Source organism: Lissotriton helveticus, chromosome 9 (assembly GCF_964261635.1).
Source record: "Lissotriton helveticus chromosome 9, aLisHel1.1, whole genome shotgun sequence".
In the NCBI taxonomy this organism is placed as follows: domain Eukaryota; kingdom Metazoa; phylum Chordata; class Amphibia; order Caudata; family Salamandridae; genus Lissotriton; species Lissotriton helveticus.
Genome location: NC_136070.1, coordinates 1171707895 through 1171721915, shown reverse-complemented (window position 1 = coordinate 1171721915; position 14021 = coordinate 1171707895). Strand labels below are relative to the sequence as shown.

Sequence of the window (14021 nt, the reverse complement as noted above, 5' to 3'; positions counted from 1 at the left end):
ACAGATGTATATCTTGGCGATCCTAAAAACAGGAACAGATGCAGCCTTCCTACAACATCATCTTTGCCCTTTCCCACATCCTCTGCATTGTTGTGGTCCAGTATGGCATACTATGATGAGGGAGAAGGAGAGATTACCCCTGGTTTTACAAGGTTGTGGGACTACATGACTGAGGGTTTATGCTTCACTCCATCTATAAGTCTGACTTATCAATGAACCTTCAGTAACCAAAATGATGCATGCCATAGCTGATTTTTTTCCCATATGTCAGTCTTCATATTCCTCCTGAATGTCTAAAAGTCCTGAGTTCCTAAAGTAAGTGTTGGAGTTCACTGACACAAAATTTAGGGCAATAATGGGGTCATTTTATTGCCATAGTCCAGCGCATCCAAATTGCAGAAATGCTTTCCCAGACTTCTAAAGATGTGGGACTCAGCAAGGAAGTGGCAAGTAAATAAAGCAGGTTGTATTCATTGCCGTGAAAAAAAACCAATCTAAATGTACAGACTAGAATTACAACAAGTTTAGGCAAATGAATTAGGTTTCACCTATGATATATATATAATAAGAGGTGTGGGAGCAGTGTCTTGAGTGCAGGTTGAATGGCGTGAGTGATCTCTGTGCAGGGTGAGTGGGGCATGAATGAAGGTTGATAACTTTGTAACTGCAGGGTGAAAGTGTCTCAATATATGGTGATTGTTGTGTGTTCAGTGCAGAATGAGAATTGTGTGAGTGTACAGGGTGAGAGATGTTACCCTGTTCAAGGTAAGAGGTGTGTGAGTGTAGTGTGAGCGGTATGTCAATAGTATAAGTGTCGGATGAGCAGTTTGAGTTCAGGTTGAGAGGTGTGGGTAGAGGGTGAGAGGAATGTAAGTATTAGGTGACAGTTATGTCAATGGTGTGCGAGTGCAGAGTAAGCCCTGTGTGAGTGGTGGGTGAGCAGCCCGCACTTCTACTAGCTTTGATATGTCCTGCAATCTGGGAGAAGAGCAAACCATCCTTTAGTTCTGTAGATAAAAAGAAAAGACAATGTAATGTCATCAGAACATAATGTGCATCACAGGTTGAAACTTTGGGTCTCATGTAAGTGCCAAGAGTATGAAGAGTTACTAAGACCTGCAACATGCGGTTGTCCAAAACAGGTGAACTTAACTACCTACAATATGGGTGCCCTTTGACATGAATGACTCTGAGCTGCTACTAACACTAGAAGTGTTCCGAAAGAAAAACAGCAGTACAGACTAGTAAGGAGCCAATGGAGCGTCAGGGAAACAATATAAAATAAATAAATATGAATAGGACTAGCATAAGGGTGGCTGATGTCTGTGCAAAAAAGCTCATTGTGTAAGAGGCTAAATGTAAAGCAACTTCCAGGGGTGCATGGTATAGGCAAACTATATCCTGGGGTACAGAGTACATGATAATAGCTATGGGGGGGTGAAGAAGGGAGCTCCTACACACGCCGTCCAAATATGCAGTTTGATCTTGCTAGAAAACAAGCTCTAATGAACACCTGCACAACCCAAACGCTCCATTCACCATAACAGTGGCGCCCACTAGCTGCTTATATCGCAGGTTCTAACCTGGGTATTTCCAAACACAATGATAAGGATATAATTAGTTAACAACAATGGCCCCATGGGGAATGGTGAGTGAAGGAGCACTAGAGTGTGTCCCTGCTTCGCCCTGGGAGAGTTTTGAGTGTGTGTTGCGATTCGGACATTCTCAAGAAGTTCCACTAAAGTGGAGGGAAACAGTACTTGGGCCTAGGGCTGCTGATAAGAGCAAACAACAGGAACATAGGAACAACAGGAAAATAGGATGCTATAGTCAATATAAACAGTGGAAAAGTAAGTGGCAAGTACAGGAACCAATGAAAAGCAAGGGGGTGGGATGTAAGCCTCTTTTAAGATTGATATTGAATACAATAGGTTTCACAAGCAGAGCGCAAGTGCTGTGCAGGCGAAACCTAAAAAGGAATGGGGAGGCATTATTCAGACTTCCTACTGGCATACAAGTGGTGTTTTTGTTAAAATACTCCCTTTCTTGTCCCTAGACTTAAAAGCCTTGCTCCTGCCTCAAGGTAAGGTTTTCTCATTCAAAGAAATGTTATATAATTTCTGTGGGACACTCTAAGGCAGGGACGTGACCATCGGCGGATAGTGTAATTGAGGTTTTTGGAGAAATACATTTATTTTTGGCATTATAATTCATGAGTTGACCTCACCTCTAAACTTAAAAATTATGACAAGGAAACAAGAATTGGAATAAAGATAAATTGTCCAAGCCCTGCTATGTCTTATATTTACATGTAACATCATTTATATTTAGATAGATTTAACGTTTGAAAATCTTTACTTCAACAACCTTTCTTTTCCTCATCTTTGCGTTGTCTCCTCTTTTTTTTCTTCCTATCTATACTTCACACATATTTCGGCCCAAATTTGTATTTGTTCCTTAACTTTTTCTGACTTTGTCCTACACTCAAACCTATCTCTTCCCTAATAATAACTGCTTCCCTAATTTTAATGCATTGTAGCAAATTCATTAATTGCCCATAGAATTAAATTCAACCAGATTAAATACATTGATTGAAAATGCAACTGAGCACCCCCTTCAGCAAACTCTAATTCAAGCCCCTAATATTGTGGATAAAGATGTAAAGGGTTGAGACCCCGGTTTGCGAGTGAAAATTTACTGTTTCTATTATATGTAAACCACTAGAATGTACTGTGTATGCACAAAGTGTTGGGGTGGGATAGTCAAAATTATTAGTATATGTTCAGCCTTCCCATGTATTATGCACCTGATAAAGGTACTGTTTAAATGTTTTGATGTAGATACTGGGTTGGGTTAAGGTAGTTTACTTACCCTAAGTCAGCTACGGTTGTCATTTCATTTGTGTTTATAGTTGTAAACTTTCACAGAAAAGTGACATATCGAATAAAGGGCCCGATGTAGGTAATTCTTATTTACCACTTCTTAAATACCGAATTTTACCGATTCGGTATTTAAGAAGTGGTAAATATGAAGGGTGGACATGTAGGTCCATCCAGATGTGTATTTTACCGATTTGGTAAAAATCGGTATTTACCGAATCGGTAAATACCGACCGGTAATGCTCCATTCATTCCTATGGGCTTTGAAGCCCATAGGAATGAATGGGGCATTACCGGTCGGTATTTACCGATTCGGTAAATACCGATTTTGACAAGGGTGCAGGGGGTGTCACTTTGACACCCTCTAGCACCCCCAAAAAAGGGTCGGGGGCCATATGGCAGGCATACCTGATCATGTTAATAGATGCTGAGGCCAAAGGTCTGCCTGTCATATGGCACAGGTGTGCATGCACACATGTGCATGCACACCTGAATCGGTATTTCACCATCAAATTGAATTTGATGGTAAAATACCGATTTCTTAGGCCTTGTGGGACTCATAAGAGTCCCACCTACATATCAATTTTACCGATTCTGTAAAAATACCGGTCGGTAAATTTACCGACCGGTATATTTACAGAATCGGTAAAATTACCGATCGGTAAATTTACCGAACGGTAAATTTACCGATTCTGCCCCCTACATGTCAAAATCCTTTTACCGGTCGGTAACGGCCGAATTCGGCCGTTACCGACCGGTAAAACCCTACCTACATCTGGCCCATAGTATCTAGTGGGAGGTAGGAAGGTCTGAATATAGTGTGACTTGAAGGCACATAGAGAACATGGTGTACCAACTGTGGCTGTATCTACTTGCAGTGCAGAGTCTTCAAAGCAGTCGTTGATGTTTAAGAATGTTATTATCCAAGCTATTCGTGCTGCTTGAATGCAATATGTGTGTTATACTTTGCATAGTGTCTGCCACTGTGCCACCCACACATGGTACATTTTTGCTGGTAACTCATGATCCATTTGATCTAGAAACAATTTGTTCGAATTATGTAACAGGTGGTTAGAGTTTTGACAAGTGTGGTAAATAATCATTTACTCTGAACAAATCCACAGCCATTCAATAACGTTTAGTATACAGGAGATTGCATAAACAAGATTAGTAATTATATGCAGGAGTACAAATATTTTAAAATTTGAATGATACATACCAAAGCTCTGTGATCTGCCTATATTTGTTTGACGTGCTGAGGAAAGAAATATTTAAAGTTTATTGGGTAAATGAACAACTGCAGTCAAAACACTGTAATGCACACAATAACGAATGATGTAGGCACAGCATACATAAACCTTGAACTTTTTACTCAGGCACAGCTACATCCTACTCCCTAATCTTGTGATTCATGAATGACTCTTATTCCAGCATTGTCGTTATGCATAAAGTGCAAGAGGATCAAACGTTGATTATATTATTATGTATTTCATGGTATTAAAAGCATTTTCGTTTGCTACTTTTTTTTTTAACGCACAACATGTACCTTGACTGTTTATTTTTGCTTTATGTATTATGCTCTAAAATATATTTGCAATTATTTTTACAGAAAAATGGTAGTGAGAGATTGAAGAAAAATAGGACATTTGCTTTTAACAAATACAGAATGATGCAACTGTTTGCATGTGTTGAACTGCAACCACAGCAACAAACATAGAGACAGATGTAAAAAGCATTTTGAGGTCACAAACAGCACAATTCACAGAATTAGGTCATGTTTGACTGCAAAAAGGCCTTTTGGTATGTATGAAACCCAAATTGTAAATTGGTAACACGCTACCGAATTGCAATTTGGGTTTGCAACTACATACCAAAACTACTGTCTGTTCTTAAAAAATTAAACTTAAACGTTTATTTTTTTTAAAACACATCTACCTCATTAATATCTCATTAATATAAACATACCAAAGTCCCCAAGCATCCGGTCAGAAAGGAGAATGACGTACTATTACTTCATGCACAACAGAGCACTCCTAAATTAAAATGTTGCCGTGGAATATAGCAGGAGCAAAGGGATTCCTACAGGAGAAAGGGGCTCCTAAAATCTGGGATGATTATGAAATTGTCACACTACATGAAACATGGTTGACAGCTCCATTAGAGGTCCCACGCAGGATCTTTCATCATTTGAACGCAATACGAACACGGCAACACGGAAGACCTACAGGCGGATTAGCTGTCTTTATCTCAACAGCACAAAAAATGTCCTAAGCTCAGCTGTTAACAACCACATCAGCGACGCAAATATTAAAAATGGAGCTGGGCTCATAATCAGGGGTCAGTACCCTTATCCTAATTAACATCTACGCACATCCGCAACAAAAGAGCAAAAAAGATCTATTTAAAAAACTCATTGCTAGTATCGCAGAATTTTGCTTTGAACAACCAACTTGGGAAATTATTTTAACGGGAGACTTTAATTCAAATCTATTCTATACCCAAGAAGAGGAAGATAATATCACTGCAGCAAATGTATGGATAATGCAGGACGGTAACTCGCAATGGATATTGAACATCTAGGGATGCGTACATTAAACGGGAGAATAAAACAGAATAGACCCGCCGCTTGCACGTATAATGGCCCTCGCTCAAGCTCAGTTCTGGATTACACAATAGTAAATCTCCCACTCCTAGGACAAATAGAAAGATTTCAGATCAAATGCTCCATCGACAGTGACCACTTGGCCCAGCATATCGAACTCAAAATGTAATTTCATTTCAAAGACACATAGAAGCCCCAGTAGTGGAGGGGTCAACATCGACAATAAATTTAAAACGCCTGCGATGGACAAGTGACACACTTCCGCAAATAGCTTCAAAGGCAAACTACCTAACGGCGTACCACAAGCAATTTACATGCAAGATCCCAATTATTGGGCAAGCAAGATGTACTGCCTGTTCCAATTGATAGGCGCATCCAGTCGCCTCCCGGAGAGTTGGAGAGATGCAATAATCAATCCAATATACAAAAGAGGAGAGCGTACAGACGCTGCTAATTACCATTTGATCATGTTAATAGATGCTGAGGCCAAATACTATGCATCCTTGATCTTAGCAGGCCTGATAAATTGGTCTGATGCGAACAAAAAAATCCCCCTCAATCAGTGGGGATTTTGACAGGGCACAGGTACAGTCACAAACGCACTAGCGATAGGGCTAATCACTGATAAAAGCCTACGACAGCGACAAGAACTTAATCTATACTTCGTGGACTTTAAAGCGGCATTTGACCTTGTCAGTAGAAGTACGCTGTGGGCCAAACTAAAGCAGCAGGGCCTACCGGATTCAATCCTGAAACCAATGATGAATCTCTACACTGAAACTTGGATGCAGGTCAAAATCGTCGATGGCCAAAGGCTTTGCAGAAAGATTTATACAAACAAGAGATTAAAGCAAGGATGTGTCCTGGCCCCTCATCTGTTCAATCTATTTATGGCCGACTTAACACCAAGGCTAGATGGGGTCAATTCACACCCACTGCTTCTGGGCACACTGCCATTGATACACTTGTCCTACACAGACGATATTGTCTTCTTATGTCACACGAGAATTGGCATGCAAAGATCTATCCATGAGTTAGCTGACTTTGCCAAAACAAATCTGATGGAAATAAATACAATTAAAACAAAGGTCATGATCATAACTCGCAGATTTCATAAACAAATAACATACACAATTAATAACTCAAGGTTAATAGTAGTTAACAGCTACAAATGTCTCGGGATATATATGGATCGAAGATTCTCCTTTACAATGCAGTACGAGGGCATACAAATAAAAAGGTAATGCTCTCCTTTTTGCATTTGTAGTTTATCTAAAACTTTAAAAGGCCCACTGTTTACCCCACTAATGGCAGTCATCAAAGCTAAATTGCTTCCAACCATCTCATATGGAAGTGTAGTCCACCACGGAAACAAAGCAGTCATTCAGGAAAACATCCAAACGCGAGTGTATAAAAGCGTATTTCGTCTGCCATGCAACGCCTCATCAGCCCAGGTATGTTTAGAGTTTGGCCTGCAGCAACAGCAACTGTACAGAAGATATGAGAGTATGGCGGTGAGTGCTCGCATTGTTCAACACTCCGTCCATCATCCCTTTTGGTTTTGCCTTGTTCGCCAGACGTGGGTCCCTTGCTCACTTTGCGACTGGATTCAAGCTAGCCTGGCTGATGACGGCTGATTAGCCAGAAACCGGTCCCAGGATGCTTGTTTCCGGTCCAGGGAAGACATGGCTTGGCAGTTCGGGCTGGACTGTTCCCATGAGGCACAGGGTCAGACTGATTTGCATATGGACATGTTTGAACTGGGGTGGCGGAGTGAGCTAAAGAATGATGATGGATTAAACCCAGATCAGTTGAGTGGGGGTGAGTGCTTACATTGTTCAACACTCCTTTAACACACAATGATCCGGCACTCCATTTATTGATAAGAATGTTTATAAACACACCAATTTTCTGAAACAGAGGTACAGGTCGTAGTATGACTTCTTTATTAAAAATTCTTCTATTTATAAAAACACGAGGTTGCCAAACACGATGTAGCCAACGCGTTTTGTCCTTACGGACTTCTTCAGGGCAAATTTGTTCTTAAAAATTTTCTTTTCAATCGTTAGATAAGATAATTTCTAACGAAGCAAGCGAAATGACGCCGTGGCGCTGAACCGTTGATCGATAAGGGTCCTGATCTACAAGGTTTAAAATACATAAACATAGCACTGCTAACTTCAATGGATGTGACCTATGAATCCAACATCAGTGTTTACAAGGCTTCTTTTTTACTTTACTGAGGAAACTATTGGAAACATTTGATACACTCACCGCTTTTTCATGCGAAAATGATCCTATCTAACGATTGAAAAGAACATTTTTAAGAACAAATTTGCCCTGAAGAAGTCCATAAGGACGAAACGCGTTGGCTATCTCGTGTTTTTATAAAAAGGAAGGCTTTTGAATAAAGAAGTCATACTACGACCTGCTCCTTCTGTTTCTGAAAATGTATCTGTTTATAAATATTCTTATCACTTAGGGCCAGATGTAGGAGCCTAAATACCGGTCGGTAACGGCCGATTTCGGCCGTTACCGACCGGTATTTAAGAATCGGCATGTAGGGGCATATTTTTACAGAATCGTAAATTTACCGATTCGGTAAATTTACCGATTCTGTAAAATATTGAATCGGTATTTTTACCGATTTGGTAAATCTCAGATGTAGGTGGGACTCTTCTGAGTCCCAAAGGCCCTACAAATGTGGTATTTTACCACTCAATCCAATTGGGTGTTAAAATACCGAATCCAGGTGTGCATGCACACCTAGCCATGTGACAGACAGACATGCCCTTAGGGCATGTCTGTGTGCCACATGGCGCACATGCCTATATTTGGGGTGCCAGAGGGTGTCAAAGTGACACCCCCTGCACCCTTGCTGGAATTCGGTATTTACCGATTCGGTAATTACCGAATCGGTATATCCCATTGATTCCTATGGGCTTCACAGCCCATAGGAATCAATAGGAAATACCGATTCGGTATTTACCGAATTTTAACGATTCGGTATTTCCACATCTGGAAATACCTACATCTCCCCCCTTCATATTTACCGATTCATAAATACTGAATCGGTAAAATTCGGTATTTATGAATCGGTAAATATCATTTACCTACATCTAGCCCTAAATGGAGAGCTGGATTATGTGTTAAATTATTGTTTTGTGGAGTGTTCCATAGGAGACGGAAGGGTATTGCGTCTCAGGTCCCGGGCACCCAAACCAATCACCATACCCAATTTAGTGGATAGGTGCAGTCGTCTTTGCCCCATACCCTGTGTGCACATGTTAAACATTGTTCAACACTCCGTCCATCATCCCCTTTGGTTTTGCTATGAGGCAATCAAAACCTGGTACAAAATCTGGCTGAATCGTGGGCTGGAAATTAACAAAGCACTCTGGGACGCCCTGCAAAATGACCCTAAGACTCACCACGCTAAGTATCTAGATGCCTCACTACAAATAACCAGGACGGCCGACCTCTGGCATTGAAAATTACCCTTGGCACTGATAGAGCAAGATTTCGCATATTACGCGACTTGCTTGAGTCATGAACCTCGAATCTGTTATAACCCGGTAATCAAATTTGTTCGTCTTACTAATTTCATTTATTTTTGGATGTGCGTGTGTCTTAGAGAGGCTTGCCTATGTGTTTTACTAAAACACTTAACTCTCGTCTTTAAAATGGCCGCTGCTTTGAAATTTGCTTCTGCGCATGCGTTAGTCACACTCACGTGACGTGACGTAGTTGGAAATCTGGTGGGAAAAGGTGCGCATGCGTAATAGCCACAAGATGGCTGCTAATGTATTAACGTGGTGAAGCTTGCGCAGATGCTCTCATGTTATTGTGTATTTGCACTAATCTATAAATCGCGTAGTATATTTTTATAGTAAGAAATATAAAGTACCCACTCATGAAATGTAGTACATTCATTTATTTCTATGTTTTAATTTGTTTCCGCTTACTTTTCATGTACCACGATAACTGGGGGGTCTGAACGAGACGAGAACCATTTTGAAGATCCCTTCTGCGCATGTCACGCAGCCAGGTAGAAGTTAGCCTTGAACAGTGGAACTCAGCCAGCTGGCAGACACAGTCAAGAGGCTCCTGTGAACGCGACCTGCGACCCAGCGGGATGGAGCTAGACTGTCCCACAATCGATACATATGTTATTCTTTCATTGTCTTCTGCAAATTATCGCATGGGAACCTAAACTTGCTAGGCGGTACCAAAATATGTAAAATGAGACTTGCAGAGGTCTGTTCCGATTGGTGTGTTAACCTATCCTACTTCTGGACCAATCGAAATTGGGGATTCTGACACTTTGCAACATTTGGGGGGTGGTACACTGACCCGAAAACAGTATATCTAGCCTAGGTTCAGCTAGAGAAATTGTCCGACTTGTCTGAATAGCTGACCTGTCACTGACCCAACGCTCTCAATAGGTGACTGATACAGAGGTGCTGCGGAGCACTCTGTCCGAATTTGACCATAGACTCAAAGGTTTTACTAAACCTTAAGTGCTGGCGGAGCACTTTGCTGGGGAGTTCGCTAACCCAATCGGGGTTCTGACTGATAGCTGCAGAGAGGGTGGAGCGCAGGCGTTGCTTCCAAACTGCGGGTGCTGGTCGTGCCGTGGTGGTCCTGTCCTGATCCTAATCTGGTTTTCCTGTCCTGTCCTGGGGTGTCCATTCTGCATCTGCTGTCTCATTGATGACTGTCCTTCCTTGGGGTTTATCCTGTCCTTAACTGACCCGTGGCCAGGGTTGGTTTTCACACCAGTCTAGGTAATTATTAAGTGCGAAAACTCTATGCTGCACTTCTCTATTTTTCTGTCTTTGCTTTAATAAAGACATACCTTTGCATACGTAATTTTCCATGCTTTCTGCAAAACTTTTAAATGAAAAGTCTATGCATTTATTTCAATAGCATGTTCCTATGTTTCTCTACCTTTTAGAGCACAAATCTCTCCATACTGTTTATGAATTTTGATGTGTTTTACAATTTTCTCCTAAAATACTGAATTGAACTAGTAATGGTACTAGACTATAGCGTGTTCCACTTTTCTACCCTTCCTATAGATATATAGGTTTCCCTAGAGTCTTACTCATGAAATATGTCCCAATGGTAAAATTCTAATACATGCATAATAATTCCTAGCATTAAGTATACACCCTTGAATTTCGTTGCCCGTTAATATCTGTTTCCCTCTTTATAGATTCTTAAATGATTGCCTGTATATTCTTCCTATATGGTTATGTGCTCTTCGTTATTCTGATTATAGATTGCCTCATTACTATAAATTGTATGATCTCAGAGTCTGAAATTTAAGATAAACTTTTAAAACTTTCCAGTTGTCCGTGGTCATTTCAATGAATACAAAGTAAGATATAAGAATTTGGTATTTGTATTTTGCCTGCCTTTCTTTCACAGCTAGCTCCCTGATCTATTGTGGTCATAGGTACCCGTAGCGGTGGATGGTAAGTCGGGTACACTAGAATTAAATAGGAAGGAATCAGGGTTACTGGTAGTAGAATCGTGAGGTCATCTGATTAATGAATAGGTTGAACTGGAATTTATGGGCCCGGAAAAATATATGGTGAAATTATTGGTCGGGTGACCCACGATCTCTATCAGTAATTTTCTGGTAGCAGAGGTAATGGTTAGGGACTAGTTAAAGTTAGGTAGGACTAGTTAAGCTAGATAAGTTGGATGCTGCTAAAAAGTTTTTTGTGTTTATGCTGTTACGAAAAGTGAAACAATTCCTGTGAACTGATCACTCACATGAAATGTTTTGTTTTGGTAAATTATGAAATGTTTTAAATTGTTTTTCCTATTATTGTACTGATATATGTATTAACACATTTGGTAAGTTAAGCGTTATATGTTTGTTGGGAATCCCCGGGGAATTGAATAGCGAGTGGTGAAGAGAATCCACTTGCAGTGAGGTCACTGGCTCTAGGAAAGTTGGTGCAGGTTAGGCAGAACTGGAAGCACTAACTAGGGTTTCTGAATGTATGTATGAATAAATGATAGCAACGAGAACGCTGGCGAAAATTCAATTGTGATATAACCCAGTAAGGGTCACATCGGAAGGAGTAGCAGGTTCGTTGAAGCTTGGGTGATAGCAAAGGGGTTCGCGGGTGAAACTTTAGACTTAGCATATATCCCAGAAAGTGGATGAGTCTAGGGAAGTAACAGGTTCTCCAATGCTTGAGTGAAGGGTAGGCGGAAGAGATCTATCCGTAGTGAGTGAAAAGTAAATGGAAGTAGTTTACTTGCAGTGAAACAAATCTTTTCTGTCTAGACACTTGAGTACAGTGGTGAATGTGTATTTGTTGTTAAATAACCAAGCACAAGCACTTTAGGGAGAAATTTAGTTGCCGTTACCTTGTGAAGGAGGGAGTCGGTCGCGAAGCTGCTCTGACGTCACTCCGTGACGCGCTGGGATTGGTAAACGCAGCGGGTGTGTAACGGAACTGAAATTGTAAAGGAGGGGTGAGTGCCGAAGCGTGAGAAACCTGTCTCGCGAAAAGGCCGTGCACCCATTGGTTGAGACTATTTGAATTTGTGCATTTCATTGGTCGCACGGAAAATAAAAGATGTGTTTGGATTGGAAGTAATTTGTAAACAGAGTTACTAGCAGAAATTATATGTGGCATTCGTATAGACCGCATACTAGACCTGATCCGCGATATTTAGGGTTTGAGAACGATCAGTGGAAAGGGCATAAAACCGACATTATGTACGGAAATAAGAGAAAAATATCCCTTGTAAAGAAGGTGAAAAATTATTTCAAAAAAGACAAACCAATTAGAACCAGAGAAGGTGTTGTCATTCCGCCACCTAATACTCCCGCATCATTCATGATGTTTGATAAAGGGTACCACTCATGTGTATGGTTGGAAAACTGGGCGGAATACACAAAAGATGACGGAGTATTAGCTTTTCCGTTAGAAGGTACATTTAACGGCAGGATTCTAGTTAATTTAAGAACCCGAATGAATGATTTACATCCCAGACCTAGACTAACGCAGTATGAAGCACTAGAGGAATGGGAAATCGAGGCTTTCGAAAGGGATAAGCCCCGAATGGATAAAGGGTTAACAAAATTTTATCCGAAATTGAAGCAAGAGACCCGAGACAAAAAGATGAAACAGTGGAGACAGAATATGATTGTAGAGGGACTGTTTCCAATGATGCCAGTGGGTGGTCCTCCCGAGGGGGAAAAGAAAACAGAAAAATGCAAACACTGGGTGCCCATTGGAGAGTCGGATGATGAGTTGTTAGATGACATGTTTATAAGAAGTCCGCCTCCTTATAATGAAGGACACCGACCTTCTAGTGAAGGGGATAATTCTCGAAGACCTCCGCCTCAGGAAGAGGCCAGATCTGCAAGTGTAGGAGGGGGTTGTCATATACCTCCCTATACTGAAAGCCTAGGACCCATAGATGCCAGAGATATTTATCCAAGAAGACCCACTAGTGGGGAGGCAAGATACTCGCGAGAAAGGGGTTTTTGCTCTAGACTTCCTTATGAAGGTGAGGAAAGACCATTAAGTTCAGGAATGCCGTTTCTAAACCCTCAATATGAGGAAGAACCAAGACCTCTACAAACTGAGAGTAGAGATAGAAGAATTATTGGCCGGAAATGTGGGATTAGATAGACTAAATACCTACTCAGAAGAAGAGCTGTTGTTTATCTGCAAAAGTCTTACTCGAAATGCCAGAGTACTCCATGAAAAACTAACTGACACTGCAGCTAGTATGGGAATAGACATCTCGAAATCGAAACCGTTGCAGAAACCGTACAGAGCAGATTTCTCAGACAAAGATCTAGAAAACCTGAATGAGACAGGGAAAAAGGTACAGGTCAAAGAATTATTGTCAGTATTGCAGAAATGGGGAGATGTGGACAGATGGAAAGCCAGGTGGGCTAAAAAGAAAGAGGAGGCCAGATCCAAGCAGGCGACTCCCGAATTTGTTTTAAAAGAAGCTGACAAACCAGAACAGTTATATCCTATGCGAGAAGTGCCAGGTGGAAAATACGTGCATGTTCCGTGGTCCAGACAGGATATTGTGTCCTTTACAAATGACTTTCCAAAATTACGAGAGAAACCTGTGGATTGGTACAGGCAGGTGGAAAGGTTTGTAAAGGTACAGAAATGCCTGTGGAAGGATCTGGATGGGTTCTTTGATATAGTGGTCCCTGTGGATTTATGGACCGAGTGTAAGATTGCCATAGCTTGGCCTAGTGAGGAATACCCGAGGGATGCTAACACCGGAGCACCCTCTGATGAAGTAATGAAAAAATATGATCAGGTAATTTTACATCTGAAGCAAAAGGTGCCTGCAAAGGAAACTGATTGGACTAAGATAGATAGAACCACGCAGGAAAGGGATGAGACTGTGCACTCTTTTTATGAAAGACTGTTACAGGTGTTCAAAACGTACAGTGGTATAGATAACATCGAGATGAAGGACATGACCCACTTCATTTACAGGTTTGTAAACGGTTTAAGACCAGAAATTTGCCAGTG

General features: G+C 41.1%; 1 protein-coding gene across 3 annotated transcripts in view; it reads right to left on the bottom strand.

Moving 5' to 3' along the window:
- LOC144782330 (inter-alpha-trypsin inhibitor heavy chain H3-like) overlaps positions 1-14021 on the bottom strand; it is a 397194-nt gene that overhangs the window by 74050 nt on the left and 309123 nt on the right. For all 3 annotated transcript variants that reach the window (XM_078661645.1, XM_078661643.1, XM_078661644.1), the window contains one exon: positions 4099-4134. In XM_078661645.1, coding sequence (XP_078517771.1) covers positions 4099-4134 — 36 coding nt within the window. The remainder of the gene's footprint in view (positions 1-4098; positions 4135-14021) is intronic.